The 26,168-nt window shown below is 49.3% G+C and overlaps 1 protein-coding gene across 9 annotated transcripts in view; it reads left to right on the forward strand.

Annotated features, from left to right (window-relative positions):
• The window catches only part of HUWE1 (HECT, UBA and WWE domain containing E3 ubiquitin protein ligase 1), a 234,366-nt gene that overhangs the window by 17,101 nt on the left and 191,097 nt on the right, over positions 1–26,168 (forward strand). For all 9 annotated transcript variants that reach the window (XM_073590844.1, XM_073590843.1, XM_073590850.1 and 6 more), the window contains exons 3-15: positions 494–563; positions 1,364–1,462; positions 1,594–1,800; positions 12,493–12,645; positions 13,004–13,066; positions 14,815–14,892; positions 15,033–15,080; positions 15,174–15,242; positions 21,488–21,587; positions 21,906–22,006; positions 22,099–22,249; positions 23,504–23,631; positions 23,809–23,949. In XM_073590844.1, coding sequence (XP_073446945.1) covers positions 519–563; positions 1,364–1,462; positions 1,594–1,800; positions 12,493–12,645; positions 13,004–13,066; positions 14,815–14,892; positions 15,033–15,080; positions 15,174–15,242; positions 21,488–21,587; positions 21,906–22,006; positions 22,099–22,249; positions 23,504–23,631; positions 23,809–23,949 — 1,383 coding nt within the window. In that variant the 5' untranslated portion in view covers positions 494–518. The remainder of the gene's footprint in view (positions 1–493; positions 564–1,363; positions 1,463–1,593; positions 1,801–12,492; positions 12,646–13,003; positions 13,067–14,814; positions 14,893–15,032; positions 15,081–15,173; positions 15,243–21,487; positions 21,588–21,905; positions 22,007–22,098; positions 22,250–23,503; positions 23,632–23,808; positions 23,950–26,168) is intronic.

Consider the following 26,168-nt stretch of genomic DNA (forward strand, 5'->3'; position numbering starts at 1 on the left):
TTTTATTCCTGCTGCTGTATACTTTTTTTTTTTTTTTGTCTATCGGCAGCACTGTTTCAGAGAGATGGGCTATTTTGTTTGGACCCTTACTGAGGGTCGTTGGCTCATGATCCTCGGGGGGGGGGGGGGGGGGGACTTTAGGCTGTTCTGTGTAATTGTGCTGTGAGCACACCCCCTTGTAAATACCATTAAACATTTGCAGCAAATGGGGCCCATATTTCTGGATCCATGTGGCGGATTTTATACAGAAGAAAAACTGTCTGCATTTGACTTTGCGACAAGTCCTCTCCAAGTGTAATCCGTTGTGTTGCTGTCCCTGGTTCTGATACCTTGGCTCTCCCATTTGCTGGATTACAGTGTGGCATCTCTTAACCCTCCAGCGATAATCATCATTGGTTTTGCTTACTAAAGGAATTTGCAAATTGTTAAAAATAGTGCACATTTTGCCCCCTAGCTGTATATACTAAAATATTGCCGTCTCCCTGCTTTCTAGGTTGTAGAATCGGTAAACTCTGACTATGAAGGTGGACAGGACGAAGCTGAAGAAGACGCCAACAGAGGCGGTGAGTGTTGCTCATGCCACATTAAGAAATATTGCAATTACAAGCACAAAGTGCTCAGAATCTACCTATGTAAGGCCGGTTTCACATTAGCGCATTTTCAGCGCGCGCACGGCCGGGGGTAGCTCCGCCCCCGAGCCGGCTCTCTGCCCGGCGTGCCCGCCCCTTGCTTGTAGCGCCGCCTCCTAGCGGACAGCGGCGCCTGCGATCGGCGCACCCTATCTTTAGCATAGGGTGCGCCGATCGTGCGCAGGCCGTGCGCTAGTTGCGCTTTGACCTGCGCTGCGCACTTTTGACGGTGCGCCGTGCGCGCCAAAATCAAACTTTTCGGATTTTGACGCGCACGGCGCACCGTCAAAAGTGCGCAGCGCAGGTCAAAGCGCAACTAGCGCACGGCCTGCGCACGATCGGCGCACCCTATGCTAAAGATAGGGTGCGCCGATTGAAGGGCGCCGCTGTCCGCTAGGAGGCGGCGCTACAAGGAAGGGGCGGGCACGCCGGGCAGAGAGCCGGATCGGGGGCGGAGCTACCCCCGGCCGTGCGCGCGCTGAAAATGCGCTAATGTGAAACCGGCCTAAGCCAGATTTAATGCAGTATTCCCATCTCAAGATATTAGCTGGTGGACACCACATCCAGGTGGAGAATAGCAATTGCCACGCACCCCGCTCTACTGCTTTCCTCATCTTTCATAGAAGTAAATGGAGATGGCTACACACTTATGGTTGTGGCAATGCATACAGTGCTAATAGTACTATTTTCACACACTTCAAATTAACGCTCATTTCCACATTTCTATCTTACAGCCTGCTGATTGCAGGTCACTGATTGACAAGCTGAAACTTTGTACTGATGAGCAGCTACTGCTGGAGCTCCAGCAGATCAAGACATGGAATATTGGGAAGGTATGTGACCGGACTTGCCCAGATGCTGGTGGCTTTCTTTCTCTTTTGGTTCTGTGCAAAGGTAAATGTGGTGGTTTTTTTATTTTTTATTTTTTTTTTTAAATTTTTTTATTTTTATAATCCTTCTCTAGTGCGAGCTATATCACTGGGTGGACCTCTTGGATCGCTTTGATGGCATCCTGGCTGATGCTGGGCAGACCGTTGAGAATATGTCTTGGATGCTTGTGTGCGATAGACCTGATAAGGAGCAATTGAAAGCACTTCTTCTGGCAGTGCTCAACTTCACTGCCTTGCTGATTGAGTACAGCTTTTCACGGCATCTCTACAGCTCTATCGAGGTAATGACTGAGTGTACAAGTATGGGGGGGAGTGATATGGTTGAGTTGCTTCTAGTTTTGGAGGAAACAGTCTTGGTGCATTCAAATAGCTACACTATGGATATAGACAAGCATGATGACTGTTTCCAATAGAAATCCATTGAGATGGGGACTTGAGCTAGTAAAGAAGAACTGAAGGGTATTCCCAATCTCAAAATGTATAGTCTAGCCACAGAATGTGCCACCTTTTAAAGACCTGCACCGATTTTCAGATTTGGGTAGCCTTAACGTGCATGGCGTAGCCATCTACCACTGCACAGGTTAGACAGTCGTTAAAAAAATGCTAACATTATTTCTCTCTCGCTTCATTTGGGGGACACAGGTTACCATGGGTGTATGCTGCTGTCGCTAGGAGGCTGACACTATGCAAATAAGAAAGTTAGCTCCTCCCCGGCAGTATACACCTACCGACAGGCCCAAATTACCTCAATTTAAGCTTAGTGTCTGTAGGAGGCGGACCTGGATCTAACACCAGATCCGCAGTGTTTTTTTTTTTTTTTTTTTTCTTCACAGGTTTTGTGTGTTTATTAATCATTTCCCCTTTGTTTTTCAGATACAGCTTTTTGGGTAACAGGGTGCAGATTTCTCACCCTGTTTTCCCACATTTATGCGACTGAGAGAGCAGTGTGGTATCGCCCACTCTCGGACCCGCAGGCAGGACTTTGTCCCCTGTCACCCTTATGGGTGTTTCAGGGTGACTATTGGCGGCAAGTCCTTGCCTTTTCCCCTCCTCACCCCTCTCCTCGGAGAGGGCTGAGAGGAAGATGGTGGTCACCGGTGGTGGCCTTCCCCCTTTTTAATAAGGGGTCGATACCGTCTTCTGCACCGTCCGGAGACGGTGCAGGAAGGAGAATCTCCATACCAGGACCCTCTCTCTCTCCCGAGGGATCCTGATGCGATTCTCAGAGATAAAGAGGAGCTGGACTCACAACGGAGGTATATACCCCTAAAACGCTCACCCATCACAATAGACCCCTGCTTCTTGCACCTTGTTTTCGAAATCCGTGCCTTTTTTTCCCCTTCAGCGCGCGGTCTCCGCCATTTTTACAGGCTTCTTCCTCGGCTGGCCCCACCCCCGGGCTCGGCATCCTCGGCGCGTCATGGGTCCCGTTCATGCCCCCTTGGCCAGCCTATCAGCGCTCCGCTTTCACTTCATCGCCGGACACGCCCCCTGGCCTGCGTGTTCGTCCCGGCACTGGCTTTAGGACTACTTCAGGCGGTGACGCCTTCTCAGTGTCTCAGCCTATTAGGATGCAAGTTTCACTTTTGACGGCTGGGCACACCCCCCTTTATGCCTGCCCAAGCCGACATTCACAGGGGGATCTCTACACGCTGTCTGCTCTGCAATGTCCCGTGGCCAAGGAGTGCAGCCTCCATATTGGCAGCCAAGGCTCCTGCAGTGTCTACAATGCTCAGCACCCACACATCTGCGTTGTACATCGGGGGACACAGCTTCCTGCACTCTGCTGCATAATTGCCGAGTATCTGGTAGGCTCTGCCCTCTCCCTTCCCCTAGCCACTTTACCTTTTATTAGCTCTCCTCAGCAGTATCGCTGCCAACATCCTGCTGCACTTTCTCACAACCTCACAGGGGCCTCTGGTCACAATCCTACGGTTATTCACTACGCTTGTGCCCGCTGTAAGAGAAAGTGGGCTTCAGGCCAGCCGTCGCCCTTCTGTCCGTCCTGCAGTCCTTCCACCATGTCTGCCCCTCAGGACACCTCTAGCGTCCGGGATGAGAGCACACCCTCCCCTCTGGAGTGGGCTGTTGCCATGTCCCAGTCGGTCTCCGGTCTGACCGTTACAATGTCTCGGTCGGTCTCAGACTTGATTAAAATATCAGTCCCTGGTACAGCTCCTGGAGCGTATGCTGCATCTCCCTTCCGCCAACAGTGCTCCGAACACCTCACACTGTGATTCGCACGCACCTGACCACGACCTTCACAGGCACAGACCTGGAGGAAGGTCTAGGTAGCGGACTCTGTCTAGCTCCTCTTCAAGTTCACTGGGCCCCGCTACAGCACCAAAAGTGCCCCTCTTTACCCATTCCCCCTCTTCGGAGGCGGACGTCAGGTCATAGATGTAACCTCTGTCAGAGTCGTCGGACTCTTTTATTTTTGAACACAGGACATGGTAGGTAGCCTCATTTCGGCTATCGTTAAAACCCTCGAAATAAGAGGAAAATGCGACTGCTCAGGACGAATCCATTGTATTAAGGGTAAAACGTCCCTACAGACTTTTTCCCACTCGCGAGTTTGAGGTTGCTACCACTAGACACTGGGAACATCCCAGAAGGCGCTTTCCCGGGAAGAAAACGGCTAGACATCCTTTACCCATTTAGTTCAGACCTTATCAGCAAAGGGTCTGAATCTCCTAGGGTGGACCCCGCCGGTCTCACCCTTAGCATCCCACACAGTTCTGTCCGTTCCCGATGCGGCGTCTCTCAAGAACGTTACGGACAGACATTTCGAGGCTTTAGCTATTAGCGGATTTGGCAGACTAAATTACCCATGCGGGTAAACACCTGTTGAATGTCTCCCTGGATACTGCTGTTTCTTCAGCAAGAGCAAACAGCGACATTATTGCTTTTCGCCGCATCCTTTTGTTGAAGGCGTGGAATGTGGTTACAGCTTCATAAAAAAAAAAAAAAATAAATAATCTCTCACTGGCCTACCATTCCAGGGCTCCAGGCTCCTTGGAGCCGGGCAGGACCAGATCATTTCGGACGCCACCGGAGACAAGGGTACTTCTCTGCCCCAATGCAGGCCAAGACGCCCCTTCAATAGAAGGGGCACCCAGCCTTTTCGGCCCTTTCAAACCCTCTCTTCAGGGGAAAGAAGGAAACCTCGGATCCTCACAGCAAGACCGTTCTTCCGCACAAGAGGAAAAGAAGGAAACCTTCCTTCAAACCTGCCCCTCGCTGGAGGTCTAGGAGCCGCCCCTCCAAGCCTTCCGGTTCTCGCGGGCACACATTGTCCTCAAAATCAAGGGTCACCCCCACCTGGGAATCCTTCCAGGGTGGGAGGCAGGCTTCTTCCTTTCAAGGATACTTGGTTGGCGGCGGTTGACGACGCCAGGGTCAGGGAGATTGTCACCTCAGGCTACAAGATAGATTTTTCTTTGCCCCCAAGGGGACGTTTCTTCCCTCTCGTCCACCAAGTCAGCTCTCCTGGGGTGTCTCTTCCCTCCTAAACTCAGGAGTAATCGTACCAGTTACTTGGCACGAACAGTTTTCCAGGTTTTACACAATCCTGTTCGTAGTCCCGAAAAAGGACGGTTCCCTTCTCCCTTTCTTGGACCTCAAGCAGTTGAATCGTCACCTTTCGGGTTTGCCATTTTCGAATGGAGTCCTTGCACTCGGTGATCGCCTCCACAGAGCGGGGGAGAATATCTTTGCTCTGTGGACATTCAGGACGCTTATTTGCATGTTCCTGTTTGTGTGCAGCATCAGAGGTTCCTCCGGTTTGCCCTACAGGAACGCCTTTACCAGTTCACGGCTCTCCCATTCGGTCCAGCGTCCGTCCCCGGGGTCTTCTCGAAGAGCATGGTGGCGGTCATGGCCATCCTTCTTTGTAAGGGAATTCTTATAATCCCTTCTCTTGATGATCTTCTGGTCAAGGGCCCATCTCGCTGAGACTGCGTTCAGACTCCACATCACTCTGGACACGCTGTGGCGTCTCGGCCGGATAATCAGCAAAGACAAGTCGACCCTGATCCCAACTCAGCGTCTCGTATTCCTGAGCATGGAATTCGTTACCAGCCAAGCTCGAGTCTTCCTTCCAAAGAAGAACTTTTCATCTCTCCGACAGGGGATCAAAGCCCTAAAGCGCCTGGTCCCTCTTCCCCTTCGACTCTGCATCAGAATCCTGGGGAAGATCATTGCCTCCATGGAAGCAGGGCCGTATGCCCATTTTCACTCCCGCCCTCTCAAGCTGGCCCTCCTTCCTGGGACAAGACTACGATTTCCCTGAACCGACCGATGCTTCTGCCTCTCAAGGTGAGGCAATCCCTAACCTGGTGGACGCTTTTCTCCTCTGTCCTACGCTGGAGATCTTTCCTTCCCATTTGGTGGCAAGTCACCACCAATGTCTGTTTTCCTCCACCTCACAGCGCAGGCTGCTGGGATGCTCAGGAGGTTCTCCTCCCAATCAGTCTCTTGGAGATTAGGGCAGTTCTCTTGCCCTCATCCGCTGGCAGTCCATTCTCACAGAGAAGCGTGCATAAATCACAAAGTTGGAACTCTCAGCAAGCAGATCATGCTGGAGGTGGCAAAGATTCGGCATTGGGCGGAAAGCCATGTTTTCCTCTTCACCACGACAGCACCCACTGAGAGAGGGGATCTGCCTCTAGGAACAGGAAACCTACAGAGAGATAAAAGGGGCGGTCCCCCTCGCTCCCTCAGTTGGTTTCCTGTTCCTAGAAGGAACCCATAGAGAGAAGCTCGCAAGAGGATACCTGGCCTGGTTGCCGCCTGTACAGCGTCCATATGAGCTGCAAGGGCCCCAGAGCTGGAAGCAGTGTTGGGAGAGATCTGATATTCATCTCCCCGCTCAGCTGGTAATGCAGCATGAGGCCTGGTAACGATGTGCCTGGCTCTCGTATGGTGCATAGAGCGGCAGGAGCCGGCATCTATGGAGACTCCCCTTGGGGGACGCAGCATTATGGACCAGAGTGTCCTGGCTCAGGGTAAGAGCGCGACTCCACATCAAGGCTACCGGCACCCCCAGGTATGATGCGGAATGCGGTAAAATGCTGAACGCTGATTCCATACCTGACTCCTGGATGGTCAGTGGTATGGTCCGGTCCGACAGTAGACCGGGAGAGGCTGACCTGGCGCGTATGAGAGGCGCAGCATGGCGCAGGGGGCCAGCAGCCGGGGGCTTGGCATGGTGATGCAGCATATGGCTGGAGTAGAACTGGCTCCGGTCCGACAGCGTAGACCGGGAGAGGCCAACCTAGCGCGTATGAAAGGTGCAGAAGGCCAGCAGCTGGAGGCTTGGCATGGTGGGCCTGAGTCCCAGAGGGACGGTGAGAGCCGAGGCAGATTGACTCCTCCCTCGACTGATAATGACACTGTGAGGCAGGGGCCGGGTGGGGCGATCCTCGCTTACGGATGCAGCACGATATGGCTGGAATGTACTGTAACTTGCGCGCGTTTGCGCAGGAGGTCTGCAGTTGAAGGCCTTGTATGGCCACGGATAAAAGTGGTAGACGGGAAAGCGAACCACGTTTCAGAACGCCTCGTATTTCGGTGCAAGGTACACCCACATGAAGTGGTGGAGGTGCTACCATAAAGCAGCAGAAAGGGTGGACGCTCTAGACAGAATGGTTCCACGGAAAGAGGTGGTACACGGTGAAGCAGAGCACATCCTAGGCTGAGTTTCCACAGCCAGTACCATGTGTTAATCATCAAGGAGACGCGGAGATGCTCTTTAGGTGGCTGCTGAGCAGATGAAGGCCGGACAATTACCAGAGTGGGAGACCAGCTGAAGATCTCTAGTCTGGTTGATGTGTGAGAGAAAAAAAAGTGCACTAACCTCACCCTGCTCCCTGGAGGGGAAGCTCAGTATAGCTAGACCTTCGGCTTGCAATTGGTGGCTACAGCACCCGGCAGGGGTCAGTGAAGCAGTGTGCAGGAGTTCACTCACTCTTCCCCCTGCTCTCCGAGGGTCAGTGTCCATTCCAGTCCGAGTGAGACTGCTCTCATTAGATGGCAGCAGCTAAGTAGCTGGAAGCCAGGCAAGTACCAGAATGTAATACCAGTCATAGATCTTGGTAAACAGCAGCATACTGGTAGCAGTCCTAGGGACTTTAGGAGCGCATTGTCTCCGTGAAGATTGCCAGCTGCGGCTCGTTAATGGGCTTCGGGTGAGGTCACTCTGACAATTGAGATGTACCATTCAGAGTGGAGGTGATCTGGAACTGAGAGGTGCCCCCTTGAATGTAACTGGGGGCCTGGTCTCTTGTTTGGCACCTTCAAGCGGGGCCGTAAGTCTATCTGTACCCCCATGGGATCTATGTATATCATATGGTATAATAGAGTCTGGATATATCGTATTACATCATAGCGCCTCTATGAATCGTACTGCTTTATAGTACTTCATAGTACGAAGGATATGCAGTGAAAGGTGGACACCACTGTATAAATTACCAAATACTACGGCCCGGTGCAAACATGCGCCAAAGATGAATCGAAAGGAGAAAAAGCACAAATAGTGATGCACACGCAGCCAATGATATAATTCATTGTACGTCATATTTGCTTCATGGTACTTCATGATATGTCATAATACTTCAAAGTACTTCTGGTTGCATCATAGTACATCAGAATTTGCCATAGCGCATCAGATTGCTTCCTAGTACTTCATGGTACTTCGTGATCTCTCATAGTACTTCATAGTACTTTTGGTTGCATCATAGTGTGCCATAGCTCATCATATTGCTTCATGGTACTTCATGATATGTCAATAGTACGTCATTGTATGTCATAGTACCTTGTGGTACTTCTTGTTGTGCCATAGTACATCATAGTATGTCAGTGCATAATATTGCTGCATGGTACTCCATAGTACTTCATGATATGTCTTAGTATGCCATCGTATGTCATAGGACTTCATTGTGCTTCTTGTTGCATCATAGTAAGTCATAGTACTTCATATTGCTTCAGGGTACTTCATAGTACTTCATCATATGTAGTATTGCATCATAGTGCTTCATATTGCTTCAGAGTACTTCATGGTACCTCATGGTACTTAGTGCTTCATGGACCTTCATAGGGCCTCCTATCACTTCAGGATGCTTCATGGTATGATATGGTACCTTCATAGTGTGAGGAGGAATACAGTCAAGAACGCCGATATCTACCGCAGAGAGAATCCTGCAGAGAGCCAAAACGCCTGTTGTCCCTATTGACCCGTTTTGTCAGGGTAATAACTTCAGAGCCTGTTCCTGGTTCCTCTCCATGTCAAAGGAGTGGACAACTCCGAAGCATACCTCCTCAGCCACCCTACCCGACATCAAGGGGAATGGGTGCTCAGCCAGTGCATCTTCAGGATGATAGCAGCTATATGGGGCATGCCGGAGATAGATCTGTTCGCTACATTAGGCGGGTCGAAAGGTTCTCTCCACTGTACGGAACAAGACAGTTCGGATGTACTCGCTGCCCTTCTAAACCCTTGGACGGTTCACCAGACCCTCTGATGTTATGGTCGCCAGCTGTTACCAGGATGATGAGGTAATAAGGCGCGAGAGTCATCTTAATAGCCTGTTGGGCCAAAAAGCCGTGGGTTTCATGGGTTCTCCCTCTGGATCGGGACCTGCGCTCACAAAGTCCCTGTTACCAATCTCAGGGGTCTACGCCTCACGGCATGTAATTTGAGAGGCAGTTACCAAAGCTAAGGGGATTCTCAGATGACTTAATTGGTACCCTCTTGCAGGAAAAACTTTAACTTTCCATTCAGCAGACCTTTCCGGGGAGACTCTTTATCCTTGCCATATTAGAGTTCCGGCAGGAAGGGCGTGAGTTCGGACTTGCAGGTAACACCCTAAAAGTCCAAGTTTCGGCTCTGGAGGCCAAGTATAATTATGACGTGCGGGCAACGAAGGGGTAGCTCGATTTTTCTCTGCTTGCCGGCAAGCAAACCCGGTTCACATCCTTCAAAAACCACCTTGGGACCTTAGCTTCGTCCTAGATGCTTTCACGCAGGGACCATTCGGGCCCATACTTAGCCTCAATAAAGTGCGTTTCATTGAAAGCCGCCTTTTTGGTAGCTCTAGTATCAGCAAGGAGGATGCATGATCTCCAGGCCCTGTCAATAGATCCTCCTTCCTGACTATTTCAGGGCAGAATAGTGTCAGACGGACCCGTCCTACCTCCCTAGAGAGGCTGCTAAATTCCATAGATCCAAGAAAACTACCTTCCCTCTTTTTTATGATAGCCCGGCAACACCAGAGAAGGAGAGATAACATGGCGTAGACATAAAAGGGGCCGTATTAGTCTATATAGATAACTCTAAGCCCTGGAGGCAGAGCAGGGCTCTTTTTTTTTTTTGTCTCTTTCCAGGGTAGCAAGAAGTGTGGATCAGAAACGCAATTACATTGGCATATTCGGCAAAAAGGAGAAGGCCCGCCACAGGGCATGAGGGCACATTCTGCACGAGCCGTATCTTCCTGCGCCGAAAGGACGGATGTCCCAATTGAGCTAATATGTAAGGCCGCAACCTGGTCTTCTCCTTCTGGCTTTTATAGTCACTGCAGGCTAGATTTGTCTGCTTCCGATGACTTGGCCTTTTGTAGATCTGTCCTTTAACACGGTGGGCCCTCCCAGGTGATTATCTCTGAAAATCTCTCAGTGGGTGCTGTCGTGGCGAAGAGGAAAAACCGGATTACTTACGGTAATACTCTTTTGTAGAGCCACGACAGCACCCGCTCACTTCCCTCCCTTGATATATCTACATGTGGTTTACTCTGGTGGGTGAAGGATAGAAGCTGTATATAAATGTGAAATGTAGCAAAAGAAATAAGTATATATACTAGAATCGCTTACTGAGCAAATTGACTAAAGCATGTGTGGCGGTTCCTCTTGTTCTCTGTAATCCAACTGAGGGGGACCGTCCCTTTTATCTTTGTAGGTTTCCTGTTCCTAGGGGCGGATCCCCTCTCTGTGGGTGCTGTCGTGGCTCTACAAAAGAGTATTACCGGTAAGTAATCCGGTTTTCCGCCATATCGGCCGTCCACATTCCAGGGGTGGACAACTGACAAGCCGATTTCCTGAGCCATCAGGGGCTCGTTTCAGGCGAGTGGTCTCTCATCCCCGCCGTCTTCCACCAAATTTGTCTGAGGTGGGGTGTTCCAGATGTCGACCTCATGGCGTCTCGAGCAAACCACAAAGTTCCCTGATACGTAACCAGGTCTCGGGATCCGATGGACGTCGGTTGCGACGCACTTGTGATCCCATGGTCCCAGTTTCGCATGCCTTTTCTGTTCCCTCCTCTTCTCCTGATTACAGGATCGTGAAGATGTTAAAAGCAGAAGGGGTTCCCGTTCTGTTAGTAGCTCCAGATTGGCCATGGAGGGCCTGGTATGCGGAGCTAGTGAACTTTTGGACGTTCCCTGGAGGTTTCCAGACCGTCCAGACCTTCTATCGCAAGGGCCCCTCTTCCATCCGATTTCTCCGTCTCTGAATTTAATGGCATGGCCGTTGACGCCGCGGTCCTGAGGGACTCAAGTTTTCCCCACAAGGTTATCCAGACCTTGATTAAGGCAAGGAAACCAGCGTCATCACGCATCTATCACAGATGTTGGAAAGCCTTCTTTCGGTGGTGAGGTCAACAGTTTGTTTCCTATGTCTTTTTCTCTTCCCTCCATTCTTGGATTTCTACAGATGGGTCTTGATTCAGGCCTTTCCCTCAGTACCTTAGGGGGTCAGGCGTCCGCTCTGGCTATTGTCTTCCAAGAGACCTGGTGTCTTTCCCAGGTGAAGACTTTTCTTCAGGATGTCGCTCACATAGCGTCTCCTTACCAGTCTCTGGTCGAGTCACAAGATATAAATCTTGACTTGAGCGCCCTCCAGTGTGCCTTTTGAGCCGATTCAGGAAATTTTTTTTCCCTCATCGTGGAAGGTGGCCTTCCTAGTCGTCATCTCCTCTATTGGAAAGGTTTCAGAGTTGGCAGCATTATCCTGCCATTCTCCCTTCCTAGTTTTGCACCAGGATAAGGTAGTTCTCAGACCAGTTCCTGCCTTTCTGCCAAAGGTAGTCTGTCTTTCACATCAATGAGAACATCGTGCTCACCTCTGTCCCTCTCCAACTCATCCCTTGGAGAGATCCCTCCACAAGCTGAACTTGGTCAGGGCAATCCGAGTCTACCTTGCTAGTACTGCTTCCTTCCGTCAGTCCGATTCCCTGTTTGTCGTCACTGAAAGTTGTCGGAAAGGATTTCCAACCTCCAATTTCACCACTGCTCGTTGGATTCGCTCAGCGGTTCCGGAGGCATACAGTGTCCAGGTCAAACAGCCTCCTCCGGGAGTGAGGGCTCACTCTTACCGGGCTGTAGCAGCTTCCTGGGCCGTTCGTCACCAGGCTTCGGCCTTGCAGGTTTGCAAGGCTGCTACTCTCCACACTTTCGGGGATTTTACAAGGTAGATACTCACGCCTCTGCTACGCAGGCTTGAGTAGGAAGATACTACAGGCGGCGGTCTCCCACCGGCCGACCCAAGTACCCTTCTCTCAGCATTTCTTTCCCACCTTGGGACTACTTTCGGACGTCCCATGGTAACCTGTGTCCCCCAATGAAGCGAGAGAGAGGGATTTTTGGTACTTGCCGTAAAATCTTTCTTGGAGCCTTCACTGGGGGACACAGCACCCTCCCTTAATGTTGTACCGTGTTGGACAATGTGCCGTTGTTTGGTTGGTACACAGGTTGAGTTCTTTTGTTGCTGCTCCTACTGCTTTAGCACCAACTGAGGTAATTTGGGTCTGTCGGTAGGTGTATACTGCCGGGGAGGAGCTAACTTTTTCTTATTTGCATAGTGTCAGCCTCCTAGCAACAGCAGCATACACCCATGGTAACCTGTGTCCCCCCCAATGAAGGCTCCAAGAAAGATTTTACGGTGAGTACCAAAAATCCCTTTTTTTTTTTTTTTCTTATTTCCAGCACCTGACAACTCTGCTCGCCTCTTCTGACATGCAAGTTGTGCTGGCTGTTCTCAATCTTCTGTATGTCTTCAGCAAGAGATCCAATTACATCACTCGCCTGGCTTCTGATAAAAGGACACCCCTATTGTCACGGCTACAGCATCTTGCAGAGGTAAACTGAAAATACACACCAGCCCTTGATTCATCAAGACTGGAGTTTTGCACGATAGTCTTAATAAACCGTAAGCTGTAGTAAGATGCTTCACTCCCTGCCAATGCAAGAAATGTACATCCATCAGAGAAAGGGTACATCTTTCTGGCGGAGCTGCACTAACTTTTCTGGAAGTTGTGACTGATGTAAAAAAAAAAAAAAAAAAATCTCTAAATTTGAGTTGCACAAAATTTTTGCATGAGTTCAAATTGTTTTAGGCCAAAATTCTGTCTAACTGATGAATAGGATACCTAATATTTAATAAATTGTAGCTATAAATTCAAGTTGTAGCCTCTTCTGTTTTTTTTTTTATTTTTAGAGTTGGGGAGGAAAAGAGAATGGCTTTGGTCTTGCTGAGTGTTGCAAAGATATGCAGATGTCGGTAAGTTTTAATGTGTATTAAGTGCCACATCAGTTGACAAGCTCGTGTTTCGTTTTTTTTTTTTTTCTTTTCTCCTTTGATGTATCTATTTGATTGTGGCATCCACAGATTTGTTGGGCTGTTAGGTGTATCACAGTTAAAGGGACTCTGTCAGCGCAGAATAACTGTTAAACCAAGTACAGACGCTCTGTGCAGCCACTCCTACTTGTTTTCTCCTTTTTCTTTGACAGCTTTGGCTTCATAGAACGGTGGAGATGGATGGAAAGCAAGTAGGTGGTAATGTGCACTTACATGTTTGACCTCACTAATGGTGCACCAAGCTCCAGTGCGTGGTTTGAACAGTCCTTCTGTGCTGACTGTCTCTTTTAAACGGAGAGTCTGCCATAATCTGTGCTTTGGTGGATAGGCACAGCAGTGAGATTTCCATTTCCCATCTAAGTGCTGGACTATTGAATTAAGCTGAATATTTGTTACATACATATACCACAGGGGTGGAAACGTGTATAGATTCCATTAAATTTGTTAAATACTAATATATCCATGTCTGTACTTTCTCTGCTTCTGTCACTAGGTGGTGTTTCTTTGTTGCAGGCAATGCAGGGCATTTTGTTTTGATATTCTGGTACTTGTGGTTCCATCTGGGCAGAGAGCTTAAGGATTATTTCCCACACATTGTCACCTCAATAACCCCCTCCCGAAAGCCTTGGGGCTGGACCCATATGCTATAGACCCCTAGCTCCCTTCCTCCAGTTGAGTTATAGGTTTATACCTGACCCTGTTGCTGTCCCTTTAACTGTGTTGTGCCCTGTTCCTATGTGTTCATTTGCTCACCGTAAATTTTGACCTTTGCTTGAGAATATACTTTTTTTATTCTATTTTTTTTTTTTTTTTTTTTAGCCACCTTATATGACTTTTTTACTTGCCATCATGCTCCATAGACCCAGCTCAGTGTAAATCCAGATCCCTTTTACAGGGGTTAAAGGATGAAGGGTTCCCTTGGGACCTGCTAGAGCCGTGATGGTGAACTTATGGCACACGTGCTTGAGAGGGCATGCAGAGCCCTCTCAGCTGGCACGCGGCCTCGCGTCACTGCTCCGGAGCTGCTGCTTCCTTCCTCTCACTTATTGAGCGGCGCGGACACGGAGCTGAATGATGTCATCCAGCCGCCACTCAATGTGTGAGAGGAAGTGACAGGAAGGAGGCTTCCGGCGCGCATGTGTTTGTGTGGCCGCGGGTGGGTGTGGCCGCGGGTGGGTGTGGCCGATGGGGAGAGGGCCTGTGATGGAGGTGGTGGGAATGGGCAATTTCTACATGAAGGGGGTCATGATGGGGCATTTGGCACGTGTTGGCACTTCGTCTTAAATAATTGGGTTTTAGGTTGCAGTTTGGGCACTCAGTCTCAAAGATTCGCCTTCACTGTGCTAGGGAGTGGCTTATTTTTGGAAGCCCTTTTATTAGCTGCCAGGTGGTGATGAATAAATGAATAAAGCTGCTTTACAAATACACATCGATGGACAAGAAACCAAAAATGTTGGCAGCAGAGAGATAGATATAGATGGAGATATATATATATATATATATATATATATATATATATATATATATATATATATTCTCTATCTATATCTATTTTCTCCCCAAGGTATCTAGCACGTGGAATTTGCTCAGTCCTGAAGACTTTTTCTAACAAGCTATTGTCATGTAAACTTTTTAATTAAAAAAAAAAAAAAAAAAAATTGTTTTTCTAGAAATACCCACCAAGCGCCACGACTCTTCATTTTGAGTTTTATGCAGAACCTGGATCTGAAATAAAAATAGAAAAAAGGGTGAGTGATTTGGTTTGAGTTGCACATGGGCATGAGTTGGATAAAATTGGATACTACTTTCGGCAACGAATGTCCTGGGGTTTTTAATCAGTGCCCAATGAAGTGGGTGAACTAACATATATCTATTTTTGTATTTGCAGGCGTCTAGTAATACACTACATTACATTCACATAGAAGAGCTAGATAAGGTAACTTATTGAACTTATTGCTGCATTATATGGTGTGATCATCACATACACATGAGACTTTGGTTATTAATACTCTACACTCTTATTTTCCAGATTTCTGAAAGTCCCTCTGAGATTATGGAGTCTCTAACTAAATTGCACAGCATTCCTAAGGATAAGCAGGTGCATAGTTTTCACAACTTTTAGTTGCTGTATTTATGCATAGGTTTTACATACTAGTAATGGTGATTATTTAATTTTTACTCTGTCGCCTAATTGGGGGACACAGAACCGTGGATGTTATGCTGCTGTCCACTAGGAGGCGACACTATGCATAATCTGAAAAAGATTAACTTTGGCTCCTCCTCTGCAGTATACACCCCTGGACGGCGTCAGCCTTCCCCAGTTTTTGCTTAGTGTCGCAAGGAGGCACACCTTTTTTTCTTCCGTTTTTTTTTTCCTTTTTTCGTCCGGAAATACAGATGAAGAAAAGTGGGTCTCCAGCGAGACTCCCGGCATGGCTCCCTCCTCGGTCCCCTATTAGGGGTACCCGGTTGAGGTCTAGGTGGCTATTCCCCATGTCGCTCCCTCCCCAGTCCCTCGGGTCCTGGTTCGAGGTCGAGACCCCCCTCCTTCCCCAACCCCTTTAAGGGGTCTGGGTTGAGGCGAGGATGAAGACCCCCTGACGGTGACAGACGCACCCTCCCTAATGCCCTGCAGGGGGCATTAGGTTGAGACGCCTCAGGTAGGGTCGGAGATCAGGCAGCATTCCGCAGCTTCCAGGGACCCCAGGCCGGCTGAGGGATCCTGTTGGGGCCGGGGGAGGGTGCGGACTGGATGGCACAGCAGAGACAGGGCTTTTCTGCGTCCCTGTCTCTGCAACAGCAGCGGCTCCATAGCGCTTCAGGGGCCCCCCATACAGAAACCGCTACCCCCACCGCTATCCAGTCGACCATTCTGGGGGGGGGTCTGGTACAAATCGGCCCCCCCCCCCCCCCGGACTACCGCGCCGCTCTGGAGCCCTCCTGGGCATCAGGCCTCTAAGTTAGACCGCGGCTTCGGCCTAGCCGAATCCGCCGCCTTTTCCCCGCCCCCCGGATGACCAAAATGACACGCTGGAGTGTCATAGAAGGGGAGGATTGAGGCATAAAGGGCGCGTTTTTACACAGCCCAGCGCGCCCTTTTCAGCTCTCCGCCCCCTCCTCCCTCTCCTCAGAGTCCCGGTGGCCATTTTTTTCTGGATGAGATCCAGGAGAGGAGCATCACAGCGGTCTCCGGGAAGCACAGAACTGGGATCTGTCGGCGCTGGACCTAGGGGCACACCGGTGGGGTAAGCTCACAGCTGGGTTCTCATTACTCAGCTGTGAATCTATACTTCCTATAAGGCTCTCTGTGGGTTCCCTCTGCGTAGCCACCCCTGTACACGATCCCTTATAGCCAGCCTCTGTGCACTATGCCGGGCTCAAGGAAGAGAACCAGGCAGGAATGTTTCTATGCATTCTGCACAGCCTGCAAAGCCACGCTCCCTAGTGGTAGCACGTATCCGCACTGCCGGGACTGCATCCAGAACTCTGGGTCAGAACCCAAGGGAGTCCCTACTGACGCTTCAGTGTCACAGGCCACGCCGGAATGGGCAACTCAGATGTCTCAGTCTATGTCACAATCCATAGACAACCTAACTGCTACATTACTGCAAGCTCTGCAGAGTCAGGCCCTGGCTATGGACGGTACACAGCAAACGGACAGCTTGTCTCAGGAACATGCTGCTTCCGACTCTCACAGACGTAAGCGGACCCACAGGTCTCGATCACCTGAGTCGCACTATAGCACAAGGTCGTCCCCCTCCAGGGAGAGACAGCGTCATTCCAGATCTCCTGGGCAGTCCCCTGCCACAGACAGTGCAATTTACCACAGGGATCCCCCACCACAGAAGACCCCCGCCCCAGGTCGCCCTCCAGGGATCACCTTAGCGAGGAACAGGATTCGGAGGGCATCTGTGACTCCGACTCGGATAACGAAACGGTCAGGTCCGTGGTACCTTCTCCCCCTAGCAATACAGCGCTAGTTGAGGACATAATTTCTGCCATTCATCGGGTGCTAAAAATTCCAGAGTCGGCCCCGGAAGCCCCAGAACATAGGATTTTCTTCGAAAGTGTTCAGAAACCACCTAAGGTCTTCCCTAATCACCATGAGTTTGAGAAAATACTTACCAAACAGTTTGCGCAGCCTGAGAAAAAATTCGCTAATCGCAAATATTTGGAAGCGAAGTACCCCTTCCCACAGAGACACCAAACAATGGACAGATCCACCTGAAGTGGACCTTCCGGTTTCTAGGCTAGCAGCGCAGACTTTACTCTCTCTGCCGGATAGCTCAACCCTCAGGGACGCAGCAGACCGGCAAGTAGAACGCCTGGCTCGTTCTATTTTCGAAGCGGCAGGCGCCTCTCTGGGCCCTGCGTTTGCTTCAGTTTGGGCAGCCAAGGCCATCCTGGCTTGGGCCAAAAAACTACAGGAGGGTCTTCAGGCTTCAAATCCTGAGCTCTCGGACCAAGCGGTCCAGATGGCAGTGGTAGCAGACTACATGATTCATGCAGCCCTGGATTCCGCCAGAGGTGTAGCGGGAATAGCATCAAACGCCATCACGATCCGACGCATCCTCTGGCTGCGAGAATGGAAAGCGGATGCGGCCTCAAAGAAGTCCCTCACGCGACTTCCGTATTTTACTGGAAGACTTTTCGGCGAAAAGTTGGACACCATGATAGCCAATGCCACTGGGGGTAAGAGTACCTCTCTCCCTCAACTAAAACCGAAACGCACGTTTAAACTAAGAAACCAGACGCGATTCCGATCCTTTCGGAATTCCTCGGGCTGGTCCGTTTCGCGCCCAGTGCAAAACCGCAACCGTTCTCCACGCAGAGACAACCCATGGACGCAGCAGCGACCGGACAGGGCTTGGCAGTCGAAAGTAGGCCAAGCGAAACCCAAGGGAGGAAAACCTCAGAACTTCGCTTCATCATGACTCGCGACCTCCGGAAGACACCCCACCAGTAGGCGGCCGACTTTTTTACTCTTTCAGCAAGTCTGGCTGCCTATTACAGAAGACAGGTGGGTCAGGGAAATAGTGTCTTCCGGATACAAGATAGAGTTCACTTCCATTCCACCGAACCGGTTCTTCCTTTCTATTCCTCCAACACCACCAGAAAAGGCTCGTGCTTTCCACCAAGCGGTTTCCTTTCTCCTTCAATCAGGAGTTGTGGTGCCGGTTCCCGCGAACGAGAGATTCCGAGGATTCTACTCAAATTTGTTCGTAGTCCCCAAGAAAGGAGGTGGCGTCCGACCCATACTGGACCTAAAACAGCTCAACAATTACGTACGGGTCCGTCCTTTCCGCATGGAGTCCCTCCGGTCCATCATTGCATCCATGGACCAGGGAGAATACCTCGCCTCCATAGAGATACAGGATGCGTATCTCCACATACCATTTGCTCCCGCCCACCAAAGGTTTCTCAGGTTCGCGGTCAACCAAAACCACTACCAGTTTGTCGCCCTTCCGTTCGGACTCGCCACGGCTCCAAGAACGTTCACCAAAGTCATGGCGGCCACCATGGACGTCCTGCACTCAAGAGGCATCCTAGTCGTCCCGTACCTGGATGACCTCCTCATCAAGTCTCCCACTTTCAAAGACTGCGAGGTCAGTGTCTCAATCACACTAGACACTGAGTCGCCTGGGATGGCTAGTCAATCTACAGAAATTGTCGACTATCCCAACTCGGACTCTAACATTCTTGGGAATGGTATTCGACACCGCCAGGGGCCTGGTGCTCCTTCCCAAGGACAAGACACTGGCCATCCGTCTGGGAGTTCGCACACTCCTTCGCAGTCCTCCTCGATCTCTCCGGTTCGCCATGAGAGTCCTCGGCAGGATGGCAGCAGCAATAGAGGCAGTGCCATTTGCCCAGTTTCACCTCAGGGTCCTTCAACTAGCCATACTCAGATCTTGGGACAGGAACCCCTTCTCCCTCGACAGGGAGTTCAGGTTGACGTCATCAACCAGGAGGTCCCTGCATTGGTGGCTCAAACCAACCGCTTACACGAGGGAAGCCATTCCTCTCAGGACAATGGAAGATCCTGACTACCGATGCAAGCCTGACAGGCTGGGGGGCGGTGCACCTACATCACAGGGCACAGGGCAAGTGGTCACCGAGGGAAGTGACATTGCCCATCAATGTTCTGGAAATCAGGGCCATCCTCTTGGCACTGAGAGCCTTTCATCACTTGCTTGCAGCCTCGCACATACGGATACAGTCGGACAATGCCACGGCTGTGGCATACGTGAACCACCAAGGCGGGACCCGCAGCGCCCAGGCGATGAGAGAAGTGGCTCATATCCTCCGCTGGGCGGAAGACACGAGGTCGGTACTTTCTGCGGTACACATTCCGGGTGTAGAAAACTGGGAAGCCGACTTCCTCAGCAGGCAAGGAATGGACTCGGGGGAGTGGTCTCTCCATCCCGAGATTTTTTACCATATCTGTCAACGCTGGGGAACCCCGGAGGTGGACCTAATGGCATCCCATCTCAATACCAAGGTCCCCAATTTCATGGCCAGGACACACGACCCGCGGTCGCTCGGAGCAGATGCCCTGGTCCAGGACTGGTCCCAGTTCCGACTCCTGTACATTTTTCCACCCCTCCCCCTAATCGCCAGGGTCGTGAGGAAGATCAAGCAAGAGGGAGTTCCGACCATCCTCATCGCGCCAGACTGGCCCAGACGTACATGGTACGCCGACATCGTCCAACTTACGGCAGACGCCCCCTGGCGTCTAACCGACCGTTACGACCTTCTGTCTCAAGGTCCGTTCTTCCACCAGAATTCAGGGGCTCTCAATTTGACGGCATGGCCCTTGAAACCTGGATTCTAACCCAGGCAGGTTTTTCACCGGCGGTCATTGCAACTATGATCAGGGCAAGGAAGCCTGCCTCCGCCAAGCTCTATTATCGTACCTGGAGAGCTTTCTTTTCTTGGTGCGAATCTCATGGACAAGTCCCACTCCCTTATTCCCTCCCGAAGGTACTAGGTTTTCTTCAATCGGGCCTAGATGCCAAGCTATCCTTAAGTTCGCTTAAGAGTCAGGTGTCGGCGCTTTCAGTCCTTTTTCAAAAGCGCATTGCTATTAAACCGCAAGTAAGGACTTTCATCCAGGGAGTTTCCCGATTGGTTCCTCCCTACAAACGTCCGCTGGATACGTGGGACCTCAATCTGGTCCTGACAGCATTGCAAGCTCCACCCTTCGAACCTCTTAGAGGAGTTCCACTCTCCATTCTGTCTCAGAAACTGGTTTTTATAGTGGCGATCACCTCGTTACGCAGAGTGTCGGAATTGTCAGCACTTTCCTGCAGACGGCCTTTCCTAGCCTTTCACCAGGACAAGGTGGTTCTCCGCACGGTACCATCCTTCCTTCCGAAGGTTGTGTCCAACTTTCACCTTAATGAGATTTCACTGCCTTCCCTTTGCCCGGTTCCAGTTCATAGAGTGGAGAAGGCTCTGCATACGCTTGACCTCGTCAGAGCATTGCGGATTTACGTGTCCAGGACTGCACCTTTCCGGAAATCTGATTCCCTCTTCGTTCTTCCGGAAGGTAGTCGCAAGGGGTTGCCGGCTTCCAAGGCTACCCTTGCCAGGTGGATCAAGTCCACCATACATGAGGCCTACCGACTTAACAGTTCCCCTCTTCTGTATCACGGCACACTCTACACGGGCAGTAGGGGCCTCCTGGGCCATTCGGCATCAGGCTTCGGCACAAGTGTGTAAGGCGGTCACTTGGACTAGCCTACACACGTTTACGAAACACTACAGTGTTCATACCCAGTCCTCAGCGGATGCGAGCCTGGGTAGACTGGTTCTGCAGGCGGCAGTACCCCAAGTCTAGGGAACTGTCAACACAATATTCGTCCACTGCTTCCCACCCAGGGACTGCTTTGGGACGTCCCACTGTTCTGTGTCCCCCAATTAGGCGACAGAGTAAAGGAGATTTTTGTGTACTCACCGTAAAATCTCTTTCTCTTAGCCTTTAATTGGGGGACACAGCTCCCACCCTGTTGCCCTTACGGGCCGTTGTTTTACTGTTGAGTTCTCATATTGTTCTTTGAGCTCGTACATAGTAGCCTTCTTACAGGCATGGTTGTTATTTGGTTACGTTCCTCCTTATGCTTTGGCACAAAACTGGAGAAGGCTGACGCCGTCCAGGGGTGTATACTGCAGAAGAGGAGCCAAAGTTAATCTTTTTCAGATTATGCATAGTGTCGCCTCCTAGTGGGCAACAGCATAACACCCACGGTTCTGTGTCCCCCAATTAAAGGCTAAGAGAGATTTTACGGTGAGTACACAAAAATCTCCTTTTTTTACATTATATTAATTTTTATCCTGTAGATGCTTTTGTTTACCCATATACGGCTTGCACATGGTTTTTCCAATCATAAGAAGAGACTACAAGCCGTCCAGGCCCGACTACATGCCATTTCTATATTAGGTATGTATTTAATATTTTGTCTTTATCCCTATGGTTCAGAACGTGTGTAATGCAGGTTCTACTATACAAACACTGAGTGCTACATGGTGCCATAATGGGCTGTTTCCTAATTTTTATTTTTTTTTTTCGTTCCTGGCATGTGATCCATTCTTCTAGAGACCGGCTCTTGAATTTGTTGTCCCCTCTCATTCTTGATAATGGAGCTTTCTATGTTCCTTTTTTAATTATTTTTTTTTTTTTTTTTAGCAATTTTTATTGATTTCTTCCATCTTCTGTGCTTGTTGTAATGTAGTCTCTATCTTTGCTGTCTTTTTACAGTTTATTCTAATGCCTTGCAAGAGTCTGCAAATAGCATTCTTTACAATGGTTTAATAGAGGAGTTAGTGGATGTTCTCCAGATAACAGACAAGCAGCTCATGGTAAGGCCACCTTCCCCCAACCAGCAAAGCACTGACTTATCCTATGGTACTGTGTATAACAAATGTGTTTTGTTTTTCTCTCATTTTAATAGGATATTAAGGCGGCATCTCTGAGAACTTTGACCTCTATTGTTCACTTGGAAAGAACGCCCAAATTAAGCAGCATCATCGACTGCACTGGTACTGCCTCTTACCATGGCTTTTTACCTGTTCTTGTCCGAAACTGTATTCAGGCTATGATTGGTGAGTGCAAAAAATGTTATTCCACCTCCTTTTTTTTTTTTTTTTTTTTTTTTTTTTTTTCTTTTTTTAAAAAAGGAGCTTGTTAGCAAGAAATGACTCTTCAAACCCAAGCACAGGCAGTCTTTGCACCCTAGGTGTGAATGTGCGTACCCACATACTTATTTTCTCGATATCTCCACGCTCCAGCTCTGGATTTACAGGAACCAAAGAAGGGTGGAAATAGATGGAAAACAAAGGGGTAGGAAGGTGCAGTGAACTGCTCGGGTGCACCAAGCGCCTGTGTTTGGTGCAAGCATGTGTAGTTTTTAAAGGATGGTTGTCATTAGACAACCATCTAATATAAGTTGTACTTGGTAGCTTTATATCCCACATTACTTATTGGTGGCTGTCTGCACTGCCTTGTGGAGAGGAGTCCTGTATCAGATCCCTGGCTGACTCCCTTTCCATTTACTTTGTGATACAAACTTTAAATTTGGTTCAGGGATAAATTCCAAGCAGTAAAAAACACCAAAATGTAACATAATATGACTCCAAGCCGCATCGAGTGTCAAAGTTGGTCAGCTTATTAAGTGCATCAAATCAGTACATAGCTGCTCAGATTTGGAGACTTTGCAGAAGATATCTCAAGTTGTTGAAAGCCACTGATTCTCAACACAGCACACTCGGGGTTTTCATATGTAGAAGCAGTATCCAGCTTTTGATCATAATTTGTTTTTTTATTTTTCTATCTGCTTATAAAATCTATTTGAATGAAGCAGATACTGGAAAGAATTACCAAATGGCAAAGTATCCCAATTCCAAGGCTTCAAAAGGAACCGTACCCGAAGCCCTGGATGAAGCCGATCAGGCGAAACTTTATCCTTTGTGTCTAATAAATTCGGCTTCTCTTGAAGCTTTTAAATTGATGCTTCGCTACTTTTGGAATTCTTTCTGGTATCTTTCATTCAAATAGACTTCTAAAGCCAAAAAAAAAAAAAAACGCATGTTGTTGGAAAGGTGAATATTGTTTCCCCATATGAAATGCCTGGATGTGCCGCCTTGAGAATTATTATTATTTATTTATATAGTGCCATTGATTCCATGGTGCTGTACATGAGAAGGGGTTACATACAAATTACAGATATCACTTACAGTAACCAAACTAGCAATCACAGACTGATATAGAGGGGAGAGAATGTGTAGTTTTCACGAACTCAGAACATCTTCTGCTTTGTATTGACGAGCCTTTGCTTAATTATCTGTCCCTCCTCCCAGACCCAACGATGGAGCCGTACCCCCATCAGTTTGCCACTGCTCTTTTCTCATTCTTGTATCATCTAGCCAGTTATGACGCTGGCGGAGAAGCACTGGTTTCCTGCGGCATGATGGAAGCACTTTTAAAGGTATAGCGTAGTTTTGTGTCTTTCAGTATTGCTTACAGTAAAAGGAAACAAAGTATCATGTATAAAGTTACATAAGCTGAGGATGCAGTGTGGATTTAACTGCTGTTTCCCCTGCAGAAGTTTTCTATTTATTTGCAGCATTGGTTTGAGCTTGCTCTTCGGCATTATATTTCTCAGGTGATCAAGTTCCTTGGAGATGAACAGGACCAGATCACGTTTGTGACGCGAGCCGTTAGGGTTGTTGACCTCATTACCAACCTAGATATGGCTGCCTTTCAGTCTCACAGCGGCCTGTCCATATTCATTTATCGGCTGGAGGTGAGCTTAAGAATTGTTTTTTTGATGAAAACGTTTCCCGTCTTTATTCCTTTGTATATAAATGATAGAAATATTCCCATAATGAGCCCCCAATTTATTTTTTTTTGGCTAGGTGAGGAAAATGGCAAACTGGCTGCTAGGCAGAATTGTTTATATACCTGTAAAACACCTAATTTAAAAAAGTATTGTATTTTACCTCAATTTGATGCCGTTCTGTACTTCTACATCACTGGCTTATGAGACCAGTTCGCAGCTGAAAGGAGAAAGCAGAAAACTATTTTATATCTTAAAAAAAAAAAAGTTTAAGCTGTGTGCCCACGTTGCTTTTTTTTTTTTTGCGTTTTTTTTGAGTGTATATCCCTATTTTCCTGTCTCCCATGACGGCACACATGAGAGAGGGGATCCGCCCAGCCAGGACAGGAACCCTACTGAAGATAAAAGGGGCGGTACCTCTCCCTCGCTTCAGTTGGGTTTCCTGTCCTGACAGGGACCTGTGTGCTGAAGACGGCGTGTCAAGATGTCTGTACCTGCCCACATCGGGGGTGGAAGCGCCGTCCGCGGGTCCCCCCGGGGGCTCAGCGTCCGAGCGGGCGTCAGCGCAGCACGGTCAGGGGTCCAGGGGCTCTTCCGTGGCTGCCGCGCCGCCCTCCCCCCTCTGCTGATGTCCAGGAGGGGCAGCCGTTCCTGGGTCGCTCCCCTCTGACGTCACGCGAAAGGCACGCTGGGAATGGGCGTGCCCGTGTGATGTAGGGGGCGGCGCCGGGATCCAAGATGGCGGCGCCCATGGGGAAAACGCTGGCCAGCAAAAGGGGCTGTGAATGGGCACCGGAGGAGGCTTGAGAGTGCAGTGGATACCTCTCTGATAGAGGGATGACCACAGAAGATGCACTCATGCACAGAAAACTTCACAAGGGAAGTGGGGCAAGAGAGCAGTGACAGCAGCAGCAAAAGCTCTCGCCAGATGCAGTGCCGAGCCGCCAGCATACCAGAAGTAGCCGCTCAAGTGGTGGGAGCGGCATTTGTTAACACGACCGGCATGACTCTGAGACATCCAGAAAAAGCGTCACGAGTGCATCTGAGGAGCCTCTGATATCGGTACCCTTGATTGACAGCGGTGGTGAGTGATCTACGTGAATGTCGCCCTTATGGTAACGGGTTCCAATTTTTCTGTTTGATCACTAGGGGTTGCTAGCGGCAAAAATAGAGCATGCACTCTATGCAGACACCCGCTGACAGGTCAGTGGCAGAAAGATCTCTGTGCTGACTGTATAAACAAAGCCATACGGGATGAAATCCCTGATTTGGTGACTAGCCTTAGGGCTATAATACAAGAGGTGAAAGGCTCCCTAAAGGCAGCCCTTAAAAGGGCGAATAAAAGAAGCCGTACAAGGGACTCAGAGGCCTCGCTAGTGCAAAAAGGCTGTGAAAAATCCCTGTCCCCCTCCACCTCCTCTTCCTCTACTCGGTCCTCAGAAGCCTCCTCAGACAGATATAGGGGGCTGTCCGTGTTTCCAAAACAGAGGACGTGGAAAAGCTGGTCAAAATTGTCAGGTCTACAATGGGCCTTAAGGAGTAAAAGTCACCTAAATCGTGGGAAGAGGTTATGTTTGGAGGACAAGGAGAAAAAAAAAACGTACCTTCCCTGTAAATGATAAGATAAAGGCCTTAATTGACAGGGAATGGGCAAAACCCTGAGAGGTCGGGTGCCTTACCTTCTACATCAAAAAGGTTGTACCCATTTAAAAAGACTCAGAAACCTGGGAAAAAATCCCAAAGATTGATGGTGCCGTAGCTAAATCCTCAAAAAAAAAGAAAAAAAAAAAGTATTTCTACCATTAGAGGACTCTGGCGTGCTGAAAGACCCGCTTGATAAAAAAGCAGATGGTTTCCTGAAGCATATCTAGGAAGCATCGGCAGGTGGATAAAAACCAGCAATAGCTGGTACTTGTACCGCTCGCGCCCTCATGGCCTGGCTACAACAAATAGAGGACCAGATCAGGGATAAAGTTCCTAGGGACGAAATACTGTCTAATCTGACACTGGTACACGGAGCAGTGGCTTTCCTAGCAGATACCTCAGCAGATGCCGCGAGGTTAACAGCTAGAGCGGCAAGCTTATCAAATACAACAAAGCAAACCCGGTGTCTTAAAGGGTGTCCGGGGGATTTGCCATCAAAACATAGACTGTATTCCATTCCATGTGACGGCCAGTTCCTCTTC

The sequence above is a fragment of the Dendrobates tinctorius genome, unplaced genomic scaffold (genome assembly GCF_039654945.1).
Source record: "Dendrobates tinctorius isolate UK_male_01 unplaced genomic scaffold, ASM3965494v1 ptg000120l, whole genome shotgun sequence".
In the NCBI taxonomy this organism is placed as follows: Eukaryota; Metazoa; Chordata; class Amphibia; order Anura; family Dendrobatidae; genus Dendrobates; species Dendrobates tinctorius.